The 20296-nt window shown below is 41.7% G+C and overlaps 1 protein-coding gene across 4 annotated transcripts in view; it reads right to left on the bottom strand.

The window, feature by feature from the left end:
* The window catches only part of LOC100556708 (alpha-1,3-mannosyl-glycoprotein 4-beta-N-acetylglucosaminyltransferase C), a 52965-nt gene that overhangs the window by 28994 nt on the left and 3675 nt on the right, over positions 1 to 20296 (bottom strand). Inside the window, exon 1 of one of the 4 annotated variants that reach the window (XM_008110033.3) lies at positions 4188 to 4428. The exons of 1 other annotated variant lie outside the window; for it this stretch is intronic. In XM_008110033.3, the coding sequence (XP_008108240.2) occupies positions 4188 to 4413 (226 nt within the window). In that variant the 5' untranslated portion in view covers positions 4414 to 4428. Of the gene's footprint in view, positions 1 to 156; positions 3172 to 3856; positions 3960 to 4187; positions 4429 to 20296 lie in introns of those variants that run through there. 2 more of the 4 variants (XM_016993386.2, XM_062979713.1) reach the window with 2 other exon arrangements.

Genomic DNA, 20296 nt, shown 5'->3' with positions numbered 1-20296 from the left:
TTTTATACCCTGCCCCATCTCCCCGAAGGGACTTGGGGCGGCTTACATGGGGCCAAGTCCAGGCAAAACAGACAATGTAAAAACTCAATGATAAAACAAGTCAATCAACAGTAAAACAAATCATAAAACAAATGAGGTCACATACAATAAACATACTTTGATAAATTCCTGGGTTGGCTCCTAAAAAGAACTGGGCCAAAGAAAGTGCTCAGATGCAATTGGGGAGAGGTAGATAAAAGAACTATTGTTCCATTAAGGTGCTAGGGAAGGCGTACACAAGGAAACTATGATCACCTGACCAGGAATTGAGCCACTACAAAGCAGAACTCCACTCACAACTCAAATACAAAGTTCCATTGGAATGGGTTCCATGACTGATGATATTCAAGAAACCCCACAGATATCAAGGAGAACCAACAGCTGTACTTAAACTCCAATTCTGTCATCTGACAGAGGCCATCATGCAGGGTGATTGAAATGGTTTCTGTGCCAGAATCAAGCCTGAAACCCGCTTGAAATGGGCCCAAATAACAGCAAAAGCAGGTGAACATGCACCAACAAGTACGTTCCACAGAATTCCTAAAATGTATATGCTAAAAACCAACACAAGGTTCTTTTGTTCAATTTCATTGGTATATTTTTAATCTGAACCAGCATTCAGATTAAACAAAGGGCAAAATTAAGAAGACATTTCAGATTACCTTCACAGCTCTGCTCCTGAAAATGTTTTCCAATTGCTTCAGAAATTCGGTGAAGAAGATTAATGTTACCCGAAAGTGAAAAGAATTAAAGAGAAATAATAATTGTGTCAAATTACCTGAGCATAAATCTTCCTGAATTAAATGCAACTCAATGGTCCTGTGACTATAATAATAAAATTCATTCATTCATGTTCACAGTGCAACCCGTGTGTGCATGTGCCTTTAAATTGCCTGTTGGCTTATGCCAACTCCATGGATTTCATATGGTTTTCTTAGCTAAGGTGGCTTTCCCAGTTTCTTCCTCTGAAACATTACCCGCAGCACTTGGTATTCATTGGTAGACTTTCTTCCAAGTACTAACCAGATCAGACATGGGCAACAGCTCCTATTTACACTTGAGAATGTAAACCTGCCACAAAGAAAACACAGGACAAAGTCCTCAAATGTATTTGGCCAGGACGCCTCCCCATGGTATCTCAATTGTGCCAGGAGCTGTTTGCTTTTGGCTGAATAATAGAGAGTCCAGCCTCTCTACTTCCCAGTCCCCTGAGGGCACTTCTAGACAGGCCCTATACTGAGGATCTGATCCCAGGTTTTCTCTTTACCGCAGATTATCTACCAGTGTGGACTCATATAATCAAGTTTAAAGCAGAAAACCTGGAAACAGATCCTGGGATAGAAGGCCTGTCTGGAAGGGCCCTGAGCTTCCTCTTAAAGGTGGGAAATCTGCAGGTGGCACCAAGGAGCAGAGAAACAGAAAGGAAGCAGAGGGAGTATCTACCCAGGTATGGGCAAACTTCGTCCCTCCAGGTGTTTTGGAATTCAGCTCTCACCATTCCTAACGGCCAGTAGGCCTGGATGATCTATGGATGGAACAAATTAAGAACATTGGCCCAAAAAGCAAGGTGCTGGCTGCTGAAGCTGATGAACAACTGCATTGCATCCTGTCAAATCCCCAAAATCTGGAGGAAAGCAAGAATCATAGCTGTTTTGAAACCAGGCGAAGACTGTAATGATCCAAAAAGCTACAGACCAATCTCCTTGTTGTACCATCTTTACAAAGTTCTGGAGAGATTTATTCTGCATAGAATTATGGAAAAAAATAGACCCATGTTTGATTCCACAACAAGCTGGTTTCAGGAAAGGCAACAGCTGCACATCACAAGTATTGAATATGACTCAGCACATAGAAGATGAGTTTGAAAGGCAGCAGATTACAGGAGCTGTCTTCATAGACCTGTCAGCAGTTTATGACACTGTAAACCATTGCCTTCTCCTGGGAAAAACTTATAAAAGGACTACTACTTCACCCACTTCATAGGAAATCTGCTACAAAACAGGAGCTTTTTTTGTTGTTTTCCAGGGCCAGAGAAACAGATGGCGAAAACAGAAGAACGGCCTGCCTCAGGGGAAGCGTGCTTGCTCCATCAATGTTTAACATCTACACAAATGACCAGCCACTGCCAGAAGGGACAGAAAGTTTCATCTATGCTGATGATCGTGCCATCACCGCCCAAGCAGGGAGCTTTGAAATGGTTGAACAGAAGCTCTTCAAAGCTTTAGGTGCTCTTACTTTCTATTACAGGGGAAACCAGCTGATGCCTAATCCATCTAAAACACAGATGTGTGCTTTTCACCTTAAGACAAGCATCTCTAGCTCTGAGAATTACCTGGGAAGGAATCCCACTGGAGCATTGCAGCACACCAAAATACTTGGGAGTTACCCTGGACTGTGCTCTGACTTACAAGAAGCACTGCTTGACTAACAAGCAAAAAGTGGGTGCCAGAAATAATATCATATGAAAGCTGACTGGCACAACCTGGGGATCACAACCAGATACAGTGAAGACATCTGCTCTTGCGCTTTGCTACTCTGCTGCTGAATATGCATGCCCAGTGTGGAACACATCTCACCACATTAAAACAGTGGATGTGGTTCTTAATGGGACATGCCGCATTATCACAGGATGTATGTGCCCCACACCACTGGAGAAATTATACTGTTTAGCCGGTATTGCACCATCTGACATCTGCTGGGAAGTAGCAGCCAATAATGAAACAACCAAGACAGTGACATCTCCGGCCGATCCTTGTTCGGATATCAGCCAGCACACCAACGCCCTAAATCAAGAAATAGCTTTAAGATCTACAGAGATACTTGCAGGAACACCTCAGCAAGCAAGAGTCCAAAAGTGGCAGGTTACAACCTGGGACCTCAATCCATGGTTGATAGTGAACGAGAGACTTCCTCCCGGACACACACAAAACTGGGCAACTTGGAAGACGTTGAAGAGGCTGTGCTCTGGCACCATGAGAAGCAGAGCCAACCTTAAGAAATGGGGTCACAAAGTGGAGTCCACGACATGCCAGTGCGGAGATGAGGAAACCACAGAGCACCTCTTACAATGCAGTCTGAGCCCTGCCACATGCACAATGGAGGACCTTCTTACAGCAACAGAAGAGGCACTCCAAGTGGCCAGCTAAAGACATTTAGTAGTTTGTAACTTTGTGTTTTTAAATACATAGAATCATAGAATAGTAGAGTTGGAAGAGACCTCATGGGCCATCCAGTCCAACCCCCTGCCAAGAAGCAGGAAATCGCATTCAAAGCACCCCCGACAGATGGCCATCCAGCCTCTGCTTAAAAGCCTCCAAAGAAGGAGCCTCCACCACAGCCCGGGGGAGAGAGTTCCACTGCCGAACAGCTCTCACAGTCAGGAAGTTCTTCCTGATGTTCAGGTGGAATCTCCTGTACCCTCGGTTTGCTTCTGACAGGACAAAAAACAAAACCCAAACTACACTTCCCAGGATTCCATAACATCGACTCATGTCAACTAAAGTGGTGTCGAACTGCGTTAACTCTACAATGGAGATGCCCTGGAAAATTGTGCCCCAACCAGAAGCGTCCGGCAGCGCGAGGGAGAAAGACAATGGGGAGGGAGGGAGGGAAGGAAGCAGAGAGGGGTCAGAAAGGCGTGGGAGGAAAAATCTGTCCCCAAAGGAGCTGGGGGCCACGGTTATTTCTAAACAGCAGGCGCATTCCGGAGGGAGACCTCGTTCCCTTCTTCTTCGGGGGTTGACAAATTCGGGGAATTCGTGTGGGACGGCTCTGGTTTCAAGGGAGGAAGGAAAGAGAGAAAGCGAGGAGCCCAGACCTTGGAGCGATGCCTGCGCTGAACCAGGTCAGGCGTCCTGATGGCTCCTGATAATAATAATAATAATAATAATAATAATAATAATAATAATAATAATAATAATAATAATAATAATAATAATAATAATAATAGTGATAGCGAGCCTCCTTTCTGTGTTGACCGCCAGCCACCTGCTCGGCGGAAGAAAGTCTCGGAAGTTTCCTCTCCCGGAAAGAAAGCGGAGGACCTTCTCCCCCTTCGGAAAGGGGCGGCGGCAACAGAGAAGCCCCAGCCGGAGCCTCCAAGGCGTTCATTCGGCTGCAAAGAAGAAGAGGTCAAGGCTCCCGGGTACCTTCAGGGGACAGGCGAGCAGGGCGGCCGCATCCTCGCCACCGGGGGACCCAGCCCAGGGCCCCGAAGCACACGCGCGGCTTCCCGGGAGGCGCAAGGCGAGAGCCGCCCAGCAAAGCCCAGCCGCCGCCTCGCCTCCTTCCTCCTCCTCGGCTGCAGCCTTCCAGTGGGAGGGTCGGGGGAGTGGCCACATCGGCCTCCGAAGAAGACGGAGAAGATGAAGGCATCAGGCAGGGGCAAACTTGCCAGCCATTGCCAGAAGGACAGAGAGTTTCACCTATGCTGACGATCGTGCCATCACCGCCCAAGTGGGGAGCTTTGAAATGAGTGAACAGAAGCTCTCCGAAGCTTTAGGTGCTCTTACTCAGCAGACGCCTAAGCCATTTAAAACAGACTTGTGCTTTTCACCTTTAGGAGCCCTCGATGGCGTAGTGGGTTAAAGCCTTGCAACTTGAAGGTTGGGTTGCTGATCTGAAAGCTGCCAGGTTCGAATCCTGCTTATCTGTCTGAACGTGTCTCCCTCTATGACCCATCTCGAAGCTTAAAATCATCAGATGAGGCCCTGCTCACGGTCCTGTCAGCCTCACAGGTGCGGCTGGCGGGGACAAGAGACAGGGCTTTTTCAGTAGTGGCTCCCCGCCTATGGAATGCCCTCCCCAGTGAAGTTTGCCAGGCTCCCTCCCTCCTATCCTTCCGTAGGATGGTTAAAACTTGGTTGTGGGGCCAGGCTTTCAAATAAGAATCAGCAGCACCAATTATTATGTATGCCAGAACCCAATTGACAGACCCAGTCTTTTGAACCTGTACATGTCCATTTGTATTTTAGAATGTTTTTATGAATGTTGATGTAAATTAATAATTTTAATCTGATTTATGTGTACTGTATAATTTTTATATGTGTGTTTATTGTAAGCCACTCTGAGTCCCCTCTCGGGTGAGAAGGGAGGGATATAAATGTTGTAATAAATAAATAAATAAATAAATCCCACCCGGGGAGAGCGCGGATGAGCTCTCTCTATCAGCTCCAGCTCCACGCAGGGACATGAGAGAAGCCTCCCACAAGGATGGTAAAAACATCAAAAAACACCCGGGCGTCCCCTGGGCAACGTCCTTGCAGACAGCAAATTCTCTCACACCAGAAGCAACTTGCAGTTTCTCAAGTCGCTCCTGACATGAAAAAACAAAACAAAAAACCTTTAGAACAGACAAGCATCTGGAGCTCTGCAGATACCCTGGGGAGAAAGTCTACTGGAGTATTGCAGCACATCAAAACACTTGGGAGTTACCCTGGACGGTGCTCTGACCTGTAAGAAGCACCGCTTGACTATCAAGTAAAAAGTGGGTGCTAGAAATAATATACAATATCCAGGGGGAGGGTTGGGAGCGTGGCCACATCAGCCTCAGAAGAAGACAGAGAAGGTGAAGTCATCAGGCCGGTAGGCTGTTAGGAATTGTGGGAGTTGAAGTCCAAAACACATGCAGGGCCCAAGTTTGCCCATGCCTGATCTACACTGTAGATTTTATGCACCTGGGCACCACTTTTCACTACCCTAGCTCTATGCTGTGGAACCCTGAGTTTTGTCCTTTAGTGAGGCAACTAGCATTGGGTTGCTGTGGGTTTTCCGGGATGTATGGCCATGTTCCAGATGCATTCTCTCCTGTCGTTTTGCCCATATCTATGGAAGCCATCTTCAGAGGTTGTGAGGCTTTGTATTTATAGGCACAAAGATGACGCAGACTGCAGCCAGGAAATCAGAAGACATTTACTTCTTGGGAGGAGAGCAATGACCAATCTCGATAAAATAGTGAAGAGTAGAGACATCACACTGGCAACGAAGGTCCACATAGTTAAAGCAATAGTATTCCCTGTAGTAACCTATGAATGTGAGAGCTGGGCCATAAGGAAAGCTGAGCGAAGGAAGATAGACGCTTTTGAACTGTGATGCTGGAGGAAAATTCGGAGTGTGCCTTAGACGGCAAAAAGATCAAACCAGTCCATATTCCAGGAAATAATGTCTGACTGCTCACAGGAGGGAAGGATATTAGAGGCAAAGATGAAGTACTTTGGCCACATAATGAGAAAACAGGAAAGCTTGAAGATGCTGCTGCTGGGGAAAATGGAAGGAAAAAGGAAGAGAAGCCGACCAAGGGCAAGATGGATGGATGGCATCCTTGAAGTGACTGGCTTGACCTTGAAGGAGCTGGGGGTGAGGGCCCACAGGGAGCTCTGGCGCGGGCTGGTCCATGAGGTCAGAAAGAGTCTGAAGCGACTGAACGAATAAACAACAAAGCAAGTGAGGTTTATATATCTGTGGAATAATGTCCAGGGTGGGAGAAAGAACTCTTGTCTGCCTAAGGCAAGTGTTAATGTTGCAAATGGCCAGCTTGATTAGCTTTGAAAAGCCTTGCAGCTTCAAAGCCAAGCGGTTTCCTTCCTAGGGGAATTCTTTGTTGGGAGGTGATTAACTGGCCCTGATTGTTTCCTGCCTGGGATTCCCCTGTCTTTTGAGTGTTGTTCTTTATTTATTGTCCTGATTTTAGAGGGTTTTTAAATACTGGAAGCCAGATTTTGTTAATTGTCATGGTTTCTTCCTTTCTGTTGAAATTGTCCACATGCTTGTGGATTTCAATTTATTATTAGTGTTCAGTTCTGGTCTGTGCATATATTAGAAATGGGGCCCCATGTTCATGAGACCCCTGGGCTACTCCCCAGCATGCTCATGGATGAAGATGACACTGAGTGCACTGGAGGTATAGGGGTGAAAAAAAAGGAAAGGTGACAAGTAGAGGTGGAGACAATTATCCCTCCCAGGGTGCCAATTAGCCTCCTGCAGCCCAACTATGCCCTTAAGACTTTACTATTATTAATAATAACAATAATAATGGGAACAAAGACTTGCATAATTCTAAACCTACCATGAGATTATTCTAGGACAGAAGTCCTCAAACTTTTAAAGCAGAGGGCCAGTTCATGGTGTCTCAGACTGTTGGGGGACCAGACTATCGTTTGAAACAAACATGAATCAATTTCTATGCACACTACACATATCTTATTTGTAGGGCAAAAAACATGAATAAACAATACAATATTTGAAACGAATAAAAATTTTAACCAACATAAACTTACAAGTATTTCAATGGGAAGTGTGAGCCTGCTTTTGGTTGGTGAGGTAGTCAAATTAATTCAGATTGTTGTTGTTGTGTGCTTTCAAGACGTTTCAGACTTAGGGCGATCCTAAATCTAAAGTTTAAGGTAGGAGCCAGGTGAATGACCTTGGCGGGCTACCTCTAGCCTGCAGGCCTTAGTTTGAGGACCCCTGTTGTAGGAGTGGAAGACTAGATGCATGTCCACAGTTGTATCAATGATACTATTCCAACTACTGTGAGTCTTTAGGAAGGTAATTAAGATTATCGTTGTGCAGCAATAGGATACTTCACTTAACTGCTGCAGTAGAACTCTCTAGATAAGAATTCCTAGCACATAATCAAACTATTAATCCCAGGATTAGAATTTCTATGCACACTACACATATCTTATTTGTAGGGCAAATAAGACAAAAACCCAGAAGATCTGAATGGTCCAAAATGTGGCGGCCAGGCTGCTAGCGGGATCATCTATAAGAGCCAATATTACACCAATTCTGAAACAACTGCATTGGCTACCAATAGAACATCGGATCTCTTACAAGATACTGATCCTGACATTTAGAGCTCGAAATGGCCAAGGACCATTATATCTTAGGGACCGCCTCATTCCTTTTTCCCATCAGTGGTCACCTCGATCCTCCCAGGAAAATCTCCTATACGTACCAGGCCCAAGGGAGGTACGCCTGGGAGCCACAAGGCGTAGAGCCTTTTCGATCTATGCTCCAGTTCTGTGGAACTCATTGCCTCCATATGTTAGCGCAATGTCGGAGTTGCAACCTTTTGGAAAAGCGCTCAAGACTTGGCTGTTTGGTTGTGCATTTAAGTAAATCAGATCTAATTTGCCAAATAGTCACTGTTGAATGTTTTTAGGTTGAATGTTTTTATGTTGAATGTTTTTATGATGAATGTTTTCTATTGTGGAATTATATTTTAAATTGTAAGTCACTCGGAGCACTCTGGTGGAGAGCGACTAATTAAGAAATAAAGTGAAGTGAAGTGAAGGATTGTGTAGGATGCTAATATTGCAGCTAAAGTGCTATCAGACTGCTATGACCATGTCGTGTAGACATGTAAGACCTTTCTATTTATTTGGTTTCTAATGGGACCCCCATAATAAAATTATATAATTTGAAGATAGATTTCACTCATCCTTTGTTTAGCCCAATTATTAACAATGCATAAGATGCCTTTTGGGCCTAGTAGAGCAAATGCAAGACTGAAAGATGTGTCACTTGCCTTTTACTCTGTAAAAGATAAAAAGCATAGGAAATGTGAAAGGGGGGAGAAATCAATTACTACAAAATGACTTGGTGCATTTTTCTAATGAGAATGGGCTGATTATGCAAGATGTGTCCACAAACTGCACCATATGAAGAAGTTCAGCAAGTCCTTTGTATTGTCTGAACACAGTTTACGATGCTGGGGTAAATTTCCATTAAAAAACCATTCCAAACCATTAAAAAAACAAAATTGAAAGATTGTATATTTTTTATTTTAAAAAACCCAGATATGTGTGGGGCAAGAATGGCAATTATAAAGCAATAAAATTATGAAAGAGACAATGTCTCCTGCACCAGATGAATGCCTGGTAAACTGAACAAGGGCTGGAATCTAAAAGTGCAATACTACCATATAACTAGCACATCTCCCCAGATCTTCAGACAGCTACGGGGATCTTTAGTCTGGAAAGTACATTTTGTGCAAGCTTTACACTTAAGGATGGCATTGCTAGTTTTCACCAGTAAACTTTGAAACACAGCCTGGTCAGTACATGGAATAAATACCAAAACTTCATATGTACAAGTACTTGCATTCTAACATAGCTTTATGGTGAGCTTTTAATTATTAACTTATTTTTGCCATAATTGACATAAGATGCCATAAACGATAGTGCCTTGTGTATAAAGTTTTCATTTAGGTGGGACTCAGTGATGTTGTGCAAATTTAGTATGGTCCAAAGGTTTAGGTGGGTTTTCTTCCGCATAACTGTAGTGAGGTGACATCACACATGGATATACATCATGCCAAAATGACAGCTTTGATAAAGGTGAGTTTTTGTTTAACTTGAAGACAAACTCCTGATCACAGAGTGTATAATGAAAGTATAAATCATTTCCAACTTGAACACACCCTGCTCTCTATTCTGAAAGTTTCCTACTGATTGATCAACTTTCTCAGGACAACATAAATGTGGCTTACTTGTACCAATATTTATAACATGGCATGTTTTAGAAGTGCTTCCAAACATGTTAACTTGTAATAGTCATCCTTGATTTGTGGAATTTTACAGGAGGTTCAGATAGTATTGTCTTGCACTTCTGACCCTTCTGTGTTGTCTTTAATGGGGGGGAAAAGATGGAATAGGCACACACCGATCATGTTTGACCGGTCATACTAGATGTCCTCTGTTCAGAAAAATCCTAGACATCATATGATAGCACCTAGCAGAAAGTTTTCCAGAGGTTTCAATCTTTTTCTGTGATTCTTTGCATTAGTAGGTATTGCTTATTTCTGGAAATAATAATATAATAATCAACACATAGTTTAGAATTGACCGTGAAACCAACATAAAAGTTCCTGATTTCTGGGGACTCCTATTCCCTGAGCAAAGAAGGTAGCCTTTTCTTCTTATATTCTGCACAACTTTGGTATTGTCTGAAGAATATTTCAGGGAAGAGCTTTCACTCTCTCTTCAATACATTTTTGTAAATGAGGTAATAACAGTCCTGGTCTCAGAAGGCAGCAGATAAAAAGCATGGAATAAAACAGCTAATGGACACAACTTCACTGAAATGAATGTTAACTAAATGGAAAGAAACAGAAAGCAGGTGAAGAAACAGGACTTAGAAATGTAATTTACTGTTAGCATAATGGGCAAAGCCTATTTACTATTTCATGAGGCTGATTAATAAACCCATTCTAAAGTTTAGCTTTGATCCTGGAACAAAATTAGGCTTGTGATCTCTCTTCTAAGCAACAAGAAGCTCTTTGTAATTCAAAGCTTCCATAATCTTTCACTAACAAGAAGTAACCTTATGTTGTTATTTAACTCTCTACCACGTTGTCAAACTTGTCCATGCGTGCCAATTTAATAACGCATTTGTTGCTGGTAATTCTTCCCTTTTGTTATGCACACATTAAGTGTTGTTTTTCATGCACCATTTTTTCCTATCTCTGTTGATTGGAAATAATGAGAGAAGGCAGTCAGTATGCTGTTGTCAAGCGTATGACACACAGAAAGCTATCGTATAGCTTTCTGTTTGTAGCACTGGGACAGTGCTTCTGTTTGTAGCACTGGGAGAGTAGTAGTGTCAATCAAATGCAGGGTACTTCTTGATATCACATCATTCAAGAATGTGTGTGTATATGTTAGGGGAGATACCCTCATATTTCCTTTTACTATTCCTGAATCCTCTAATAATTTCTCCCATTTTATTGACTTCCTCAGGAAATTCATTAAGGAAGAAGAGACAGGAAATCAGCAAAACCCTTTGTTGTTATTGTGTGCTTTCAGGTCATTCTCAACTTTCAGTGAACTTAAGGCAGACCCATCAGAGGATTTTCTTGGCAAATTTGTTCATAGAGAATGTGCCTTTGTCTTCCTGTGAGGCTGAGAGAGGGTGACTTGTTCAAGGTCACCCAGTGGTTTTCTGAGGACATCTATATGTAAGCATTCCAGTTCAGTGTAAATGTGTGTGTTTTTGTGCCTTTGAGTTGCCTATTGATTCATGGTGATTCCATTAATTTCATAGGGTTCTTTTAGACAAGGAAATGGTTTTGCTGATTCCTTCCTCTGAAATATAGCCTAAGCACCTGTTATTCATTGGTGGTTTCCCATCCAAGTATTAACCAGGGTAGCCCTGCTTCTAAAATCAGAGAAGATTTAGTGCCTTTCAGATATTCCAACCCTCAATATGAATACTAGAGAGGTAAATGCTTGGAATGTATATAAGACCTCTGTCTCTCTACTCTGCTCTGTCATTTAATTAAAGATATATGAAGGCATTAAATGGTGTTTTAGACTGTCTCCACAACAGAACCCTTTAGCATTGCTGGAGCAGTTAAATAGAAATACTATACAAGTAGTTAACCTATTATTCAGCAGTGCCCTTTCTTGGAGCCATAATAGTTAATCACAGCTATGTTATATTCAGCAATTTTTCCTAGCAATCGTTATTTTTTTTAAATTAGTTTGTTAAGCAAAAACAAAAACATAAAAAACCCCCCAGTGCAACAAATAATTTTGAGTAAAGTCTAGAAAAGACTAGACAGTGAGCCATATATACATAAGTTAGGAACAGTCCATCAGAATGCATTCTGATTAAAACTGGATGTAGGCCAGATTGTGGTGAAAAGATTCTGCAATTTCCATGGATAATAGGTAGATAACAGATATCAATTAACATGTAACACAACTGGTAGTGTTAATATTTAATGAAGAGAAACTCTCAATTAATGCTCAAGTCACTTAGGTCTTTCCACACCTCGGCAGTGTCGATATCAGTAGATCCTAATTAGATGTTCTTGTGTTGCTTCCTTCAAACATTAGCAGAAGCTACACAAACACCACAATTTTCTGATAATTTGGTTGGTGATGACAGAAATGATATTAGGCCTGATGTTAACACCTGGCTCCTGAAGGGCAATATAGACTTATAAGTAGATGGACCTCAACTCCCTTTCAACACTCAGGTGACAAGCAGCACCATCTGTGGACAATGTTAAACAGCTGTTTCTTTAGTCTGAGCTGAAATAGTTTTGAGAGGTGAGTGTCCTCCACAGGCCAGTTTCCCATGTCATCCTAGAGATGAATGCGGTGGTCACTTCTGGTCCCTTTTGGTTGCAAAAAGGCCTCTCCTGGGATTATAGCTGTAGAGGTGTGTAGCAAAAGTTCCCCCCTTTCCCTTTATGGAGCAAAGAAAATGGCCTTTTAGGCAAGACATGGGCTTTAAGTAAAATGTTTAAAATTTGTGCATGGCAGGGCATTTTGAGGGAGGTGGTACTCTTCCCTAAATTTCCAAGCAGGGTCATTGCAGCATCCCAACACTTCACAGTCTGCCACAGATGTTCTACAGCAAAACCCACAAGGAGACCATAAAAGTGCAGCTGACTGTGTTGAACTGAAACCACTCCTATCAGTTTTCATCTCTGGAAGAAACAATTCTATTTTAAAACCATACCTCAATATTTCAGATTGCAACAGGAATCACTCATCACTATACACCATTGTTGGGTATGTCCAGTTTTTGCTTCACTTAAACTCACAGGGGATTGAAGTTAAAAAATTAAAAACAGTGACTTCTCTTTGGGATAGGAAGAGTGGGATAATAGTATTTCAAGAAAAGTACTGTGTTTGTTATAGTGCTGGATGGTTGAAGGGTCCATTTTTCATTGTCACCCATTTCCCCTTCTTACATGTTTCTGAAACACACCCTATCAGCAGGCACTGAACCCATCGCCCTGACAGATGAAAGGGCGTGGGAGTGATAAACAAGAGGCAGCAATGTGATAGGGCATGGGATTTCTCCAGTTTCATGTTAACAGTTCTTGCATCAGCCTGAGTGTTTAGATGACAACTTTATAGATCAAAATGCTAGATCATGGCTATAACATTAAACTGTTATGAGAAAAGACAACAATATTGATCTTATTTTGAAAAGGTGTGGTGTTGAGTAAGCCTCACAATCCAACTGATAATAAGGATAATAAAGATAAGAATAACAGAACCAGCAGTTAATAAACCTGCTAAGTAAAATGTGAAAGACTGTCACAGTCTGCTCTAGTTTGTAGTTTGATAAAGCACCAGCACTCTTTGGCAGAGAAGGCTAAAGACCTTCTAAAACTACAGCTTCCATAGCTCCATAGCATTAAGGCATGGTATTTAAAGTGGTGTCAAACTGCATTAATCCTACAATGTAGATGCCCCCTCGTTTTCCTAATTCCCTCCCATAATCAAGGTACATGAAACACATTGCAGACTAATTCAGCCAAAGAAGTCGGCCATACCAGAGCACCTGATGACCCAACTTGGACACAGCATGTTATTTGGGAACACAGAAATGCTGGACCACTCTAACAACCACCATGTCAAACTATACAGAGAAGCCATTAAAATTCACAAGCATGTGGACAATTTCAACAGAGAGGAGGAAACCATGAAAATCCCGCTACCAGTATTTTTAAAAATTCTAAAATCAGGACAGTAAATAAAGAACAACATTTAGCAAACAGGGAAATTCCAGACAGGAAACATCCAGGGCCAGCTAACACCTGCCAACAAAAGATTCCCCCAGGCAGGAAGTAGGCAGGCTTTGAAGCTGCAAGGCTATTCAATGCTAATCAAGGTGGCCAATTGCAACATTCACACTTGTCTCAAACAGACAGGAGCTCTTTCTCCCACCTTGACATTGTTCCACATAAACCTCACTTGCCTAGTTTCCAACAGACCTCCTAACCTCTAAGAATGCCTGCCATAGATGTGGGTGAAACGTCAGGAGAGAACGCTTCTGGAACATGGCCATACAGCCTGGAAAACTCACAGCAACCCAGTGATTCTGGCCATGAAAGCCTTTGAGAACACATTGAACTGCAAAATTAATTTGAAGCAGCTATGCATGTAGAGAAATTTTAAGAAGGGGCATGAATTTATTAAATATTGACTTTTTATTGTACAGCAAGAGTGCAATGTGGAAATGTTTTCATTCATCTGGGGAATGCCCTTCCAAACCTGCATCCATATATTCACTGTAGCTTTTCCTGCATCTCAGTGAATAAAAAAGCTAATAGTGAAGTTCCTGTCCCCAAGCCAAATAACCTTTAAATGGCAGCTATTAATGGGAGATTTCTGCCATGTCAAATAAGACTCTTCAGGAAAGCAATGCTTTCTTTACCTGGGGTATCTGGTTCAGTTTAGTTTATTGTGTCTAGTCCTCAGATCCATTGCCGGTGTCATGACTATGCAAAGTATTAAGCAATGCAAATGTCATAGGCGACGCAGAACCCACAATTTGCAAGTCTGGATCACTCTGAAAAGGTCCGGCAACAGGAGCATTACAACACCAGTTCTGTGAAGGTCGGAAGGAAATTTGCAAACAAAGGTTGATTAAAGATTTCCAGGTCTTGCTTCCTGAAGTAGTGTGTGTCTGCACTGTACTGTTCTTGCTCTTTAGGACAAGAGTTACAGCATTTTGATAGCATGGTATCTTTAATGGTTATTTAGTATCTTCAAACTGGTTATTCAACTCAACTTCATAAGAGTCTTGGCAGCCCAGCTTTGCTTGATCATTTCAAAAAGGGCTCTTTGGGGAAAGAGACTGAGCCCTCCCTGTTTTCCACATTCCAGGGTCCATGAATAGGCCTCCCCAGTAAATAATTTTAAGGATTTCAACAAGTAATGAAGCTTAGAATTTTGAAGGATGGCACCATGGCATTGCAATGTAAATGCAATCTTGGTTCTGGCGTCTTTAGGGAAAGGACTTGAAGGAATGAGAAAATAACAGAACTTGCAGAAGAAGTCTGGAATGAAAAAACTCAGCCGCTGAGGGGGAAAAGAAAAGGGCCTGAGGCTGTTAGGAATGGTGGGAGTTGAAGTCCAAAACACCTGGAGGGCCCAAGTTTGCCCATGCCTGTTCTATCTGATACATATAGAAGAAAAAGCCTATATGTGGGTTGGAGACATTAAACAGGAAGAAGATCGATACATTTCAATATCTCTAGAACATGTACACAAGTTATTTTGCACAAGACTAATCTCTCCTGCCACATAACCTGGTTCACTTCACATATGTTGGACTACAATTCCCATCATGGATAAAGTCACTTTATTTCCTCTTATTTTCCTTCAGTTAGAAGGAGATAAGCATTACTCTTAAATGTCTTACTGGGTAAGAAAATCCCTTGGGTTTGTTTACTCCAAATCTCAATTCTAAATTAACAAAAGACTTGATTAAGAATGAGGAAGAAATTTATGTTTATAAATGATTAGTTCCCTGGTTCCTTTGGTTTAAGAAATCAGTTAAAAGAATGAAAGAAAACTGTCCAATATTGGAAGATGAGAATCTTCTCAAAATGCCCCAAGAATACATTTTAGCTTCCCCGATGTAATGAAAAAAGGTAGCCTATATATGCTACTGTTAAACTTAGAAATAAGCAACAACATTTCCAGTTGTGATGTTATTTGTAAAATAATGTGTTACAGAAAAAAGGCATTACTGGCAACAAGTGGCTTTGAGCCTTGTTTATTTAAAAGATTTATAATCTGCCTCTTTCAGTTAATTGTGGATTATGACTGTGAAGTTATTTTTCTGTTGCTAACGGAGTTGAAATTATATTACAATAAAGCTCAGCTCATTCGAGCACCGCTCATCCGAGCGTCCAGGCTATCCGAGCCAAATTCCTCCCCCCCCCCCCCACTCATCCTGCCAGATCCTGGTGCTGCCGGAACCCAGCCGGGTGAGTGAGCGAGGGACGGAGGGCGGGCTTGCTGGCTGGCTCCTTCGCCAGGCCAGGCGCTGGTGCTGCCGGCCCTGGCGTGGTGAAGGAGCCAAGCCACGGAAGGCAGGCGAGTTAAGGAGGAGGGCCACAAAGACCGTCCCCTTTCACCCACTCGCTCACTGGCTTGCCACGCCGGGCACTGGTGCTGCCAACCCCGGTGTGACGAAGGAGCCGAGCCAGTGAGCGGGTGAACAGGGAGGGCCTTTGTGGCTCTCCCCGTTAACCCACTCGCTCACTGGCTCCTTTGGCAAGCTTTTCCTTAATCCCTCCTTATTATCCAAGATTTTCGCTTATCCAAGCTTCTACCGGCCCGTTTAGCTTGGATAAGCGAGACTCTACTGCAGGGGTCCCCAAACTAAGGCCCGGGGGCTGGATGCGGCCCTCCAAGGTCATTTACCTGGCTCCCGCCCTCAGTTTTATAATATAATATTTTTATATCATTTTAAATAATATATTGTATATACATATAATATTGATAATAATATAATGTTATACAATAGAATACTAATAATACCATATAATAATATTAATTATATGATATATATTACATATAATATTACAGTATAGTGGTATAGTTCAATATAGTAATATATAATGCTAATATTGTGCTATGCTAATAATATAATATATTGTACTAGCTGTGCCCAGCCACACGTTGCTGTGGCGAAGTATGTTGGTATGGGAAATCAGATAATCTGTATTTTATAGGCAGTGTGGAAGAGGCCTAAGTGAGGCCTAACTCTGCCTGTTCCCTGGGCTGAGTAGGTTGCTAGGAGACCAAGTGGGTGGAGCTTAGCCTTCTAACTGGCAGCAATTGGATAAAAACAATTATTCCTCTCCCTCTAATTAGGACTTTATTTTTCTTTTCTTTTTGTTGTATGAACGTAGAGGCATGGATGAGGGGTTGTGCTGCCAAGTTTAGTGTTTCTGGGATGTGTAGTTTTGTTGTTTTGTCCTAGGCCAAAATTTCATTACCTTTTTATATATATAGATGTACATACAGCTGCTCTGAGTTCCCTTCGAGGTGAAAAGGGCAGGATATAAATGTAATAAATAAATAGAGTAAATGAATAAATAAATAATTTTAGACTTAGGCTCACCCAAAGTCTGAAATGACTTGAAGACACACAACAACAACAATCCTAATTAACTTGACTATCTCATTGGCCAGAAGCAGGCCCTCACTTCCCATTGAAATCCTGATAGGTTTATGCTGGTTACAATTGTTTTCATTTTTAAATATTGTATTGTACTTTCATTGTTGTTGTTGTTTTGCACTACAAATAAGACATGTGCAGTGTGCATAGGAATTTGTTCGTTTTTTTCCCCAAATGATAATTCGGCCCCTCCACAGTCTGAAGGATTGTGGACCGGCCCTCTGCTTTAAAAGTTTGAGGACCCCTGCTCTACTGTACCTGACTTTTATTGTTTTGTGTCATTCCTCCTCATAAGGCCAATAAAGGGGGTGGCCTCTACATGCCTTGAAATGCTTTCATATAAGGGTTCAATCTTTGTGCCGGCAGGACTGCTGACTAAAAGGTTGGCAGTCTGAATCTGGGGAGTGGGGTGAGCTCCTGTCTGTCAGCTCCAGCTCCCTATGTGGGGACATGAGAGAAGCCTCCCACATGATGGTAAAACATCAAATATCTGGGCGTCCTCTGGGCAACATCCTTGCAGACGGCCAATTCTCTCACACCAGAAATGACTTGTAGTTTCTCAAGTCGCTCCTCACACGAAACAAAAGAGACTTAATTGACGACATCCTAAGACAAAACTTAGGCCTGTGACTGTAATTTCATGACTATTTTTCTTTTAACATTTCTTTCCTGATGAAGTATCATTGAAGCCTTGAAATTTAGCATAATGTATTAAGTGCCTTAGAGTTGGACCAATAAAGGTATCTCAGTTTGTGATTTTGTTGTATTTTGCTGCATGGCCAATATAGCACTCCCAAATATATGTAAAAGGTGAAAGCCACATTAGCAAGATAACTATCACAGAATCATGTTTCCAGACTGCCTAATGTTCCTATATTGAAAATTGACATAAAATTAGAAGAATAAAAATCTTTAGCTTTTTTTTCTGAATACATGCAAACATATCAATTACACAAATAAACATAAGCAGTATTACGATGGCTGGTGCATAAGCAGAAACCTGGAACCTGGCTTTTTCTTTACTATTGTCAACAGCAAGTTGAAACTACCATGACACTTCACGTGACCCAGTTGCCAGGGCAATTCAGAGAGCAAGCAGAAAAGCACCAACTTAGGTTTTATGAGAGCAGAAATGCTATGAAAACAGGGAAAATGGACTTGTGTCCCCAATATCCTTGGCCTACAATGCAAGGACCAAAAACTTCCACAGATAGAAAAAAGTTAGATTTGTCACCAAGAAAAATGCAACTCTTCTATTGTTGATTATTTCTTTGACTCTCCATGGCTTTCTGAGAACTTAACTGTAAACATATTTATCTGAAAATCTTCACTCATGATTGTTAGAACAATACGGTCGGTGCCAGGCCCATAGCCAGGATTTTGATTGGGGGGGGGGGGGGCTGAAGCCCCTCAAGCCCCCCCCCCCCCCCCGGCTACATGCCTGGTCAGAGCCATATACACAATTATAGGCTTTGGAAATGCTGATGTACAGACAGAAGATCACCTGAACTACTAGCTCATCTGAGAAAGTGGGTTGATGTACACAAAAACTCATGATAATACATACATCTGTTTTAAAGTTGTGCTGGATTTCCTTTTGTCCCTTTGAGCTGGAAAGAATACTATCTGATCTTACGTAGTGTGAGCCTGCCTAGAACAGGTAAGGTGAACAACTGCCAGAAATTTTGAGTACATAGGCAGCAAAACAGAGAAAATGGTGGGGATCAGATAAACCACCCATTTCCTGCAGCATGTGTAAAATAAACATAGATCTATAGGTTTGGCCACTGAAATCATATGAAAAAGGGAGGCTGGTGAAATAATGCATTTTTAAAGGAGCTTTCAGTGATCTCTAAGGTTTTAAGTGTTTGCTTACTTATGCAAGGCTTACCTGACTCGCATGTTTCATTACGCATGTGTGTGTTTCATTTAGCTTTGGATAAAATATTTGTGGAAACTTAGAATCATAGAGTTGGAAGAGACCTCATGGGCCATCCAGTCCAACCGCCTGCCAAGAAGGCGGGAAATCGCTTGTCAACATCTCCCTTAAATTGCAGTGCCCAGAATTGGGCACAGTATTCCAGGTGTTGTCTGATCAAGGAAGAATAGAGGGGGAGCATGACTTCCCTGGATCTAGACACTATACTCCTATTGATGCAGGCCAAAATCCTCTTGGCTTTTTAAGCCGCCGCATCACATTGTTGGCTCATGTTTAACTTGTTGTCCAAGAGGACTCCAAGATCCTTTTCACAAGTACTGCTGTCGAGCCAGACATCCCCTGTTCATTTTTTCTGCCTAAGTGGGGTATCTTGCATTTGTCCCTGTTGAACTTCATTTTGTTAGTTTCAGCCCATCTCTCTAATCTGTTAAGATCATTTTGAATTCTGTTCCTTGATTACCTGTTTGTCTTTTTAGTGGTACAGGAACCTATCTCTATTTTTTTCATGTTATCTCTATCTGTGGTATCAATTTTTCTGTTCAGTAAGTAATATTTGAGAACTTTACTAACCTTAAATTAAATTCCATCACTCTGATTAAATAATAAAAAGGTAGGAAAATCATAACAAATCTTGGAAGTGATCTACATAAAAAAATAATGAATTAATTTGCAATATAGTTTAAATATCTTTTATCCAAAATATTTGGAACAAAAAGCATTTTGGATTTCAGGTGTTTTTTTATTTTGGAATATTTATATTTGCACATATTTGCATGAAGGAAGTGGGACCCACATGTAAAAATTAAATTCATTTATGTTTCTTATACACCTTATACATATCCTGAAAATATTTTTATACCTACAATAGTATTTTAATAATTGTATGCACTCAATAAAGTTTGTGTATATTGAACAATCAGAAAGCCAATGGGGGATTATCTCAGTCACCTATGTGGACAATATTAGTATATTTTGGATTTCAGAATTTTTGCTGAAGGATACTCAACTTATAGTAAAAGCATTTTGCATGAGTAATATTCATAATTAATCATTATAATTAGCCTGGTGAGATAGACAGCAGCACAGAGTAAGCTCTGCTCACTGCCCACAGCCCTTAAGAGACTGAAAGGCACTTGGCTCCTTTTCCAATTCTTCTGAGTGTTACCTGAAATGAATATCTGAAACGACAAGAAGGAACTTTCTTGGCTGTCAGCGTTTCTGCTTCTTTAGTGACCTTGGGTACCCCTCTGCTTGTCATAACGGTCTAGGGCAACCATATCTTAGGTGACTCTCTGCTCGTCATAAAGGTCTAGGGCAGCCACGTCTCAGGTGGCATTGGAAAAGAATCTGGGAAAGCTACCTTTTTGCATGACA

The sequence above is a fragment of the Anolis carolinensis genome, chromosome 4 (assembly GCF_035594765.1).
Source record: "Anolis carolinensis isolate JA03-04 chromosome 4, rAnoCar3.1.pri, whole genome shotgun sequence".
NCBI lineage: Eukaryota > Metazoa > Chordata > Lepidosauria > Squamata > Dactyloidae > Anolis > Anolis carolinensis.
The sequence above is the reverse complement of the archived record's forward strand: the minus strand, read 5'-3'. Positions and strand labels throughout refer to the sequence as shown.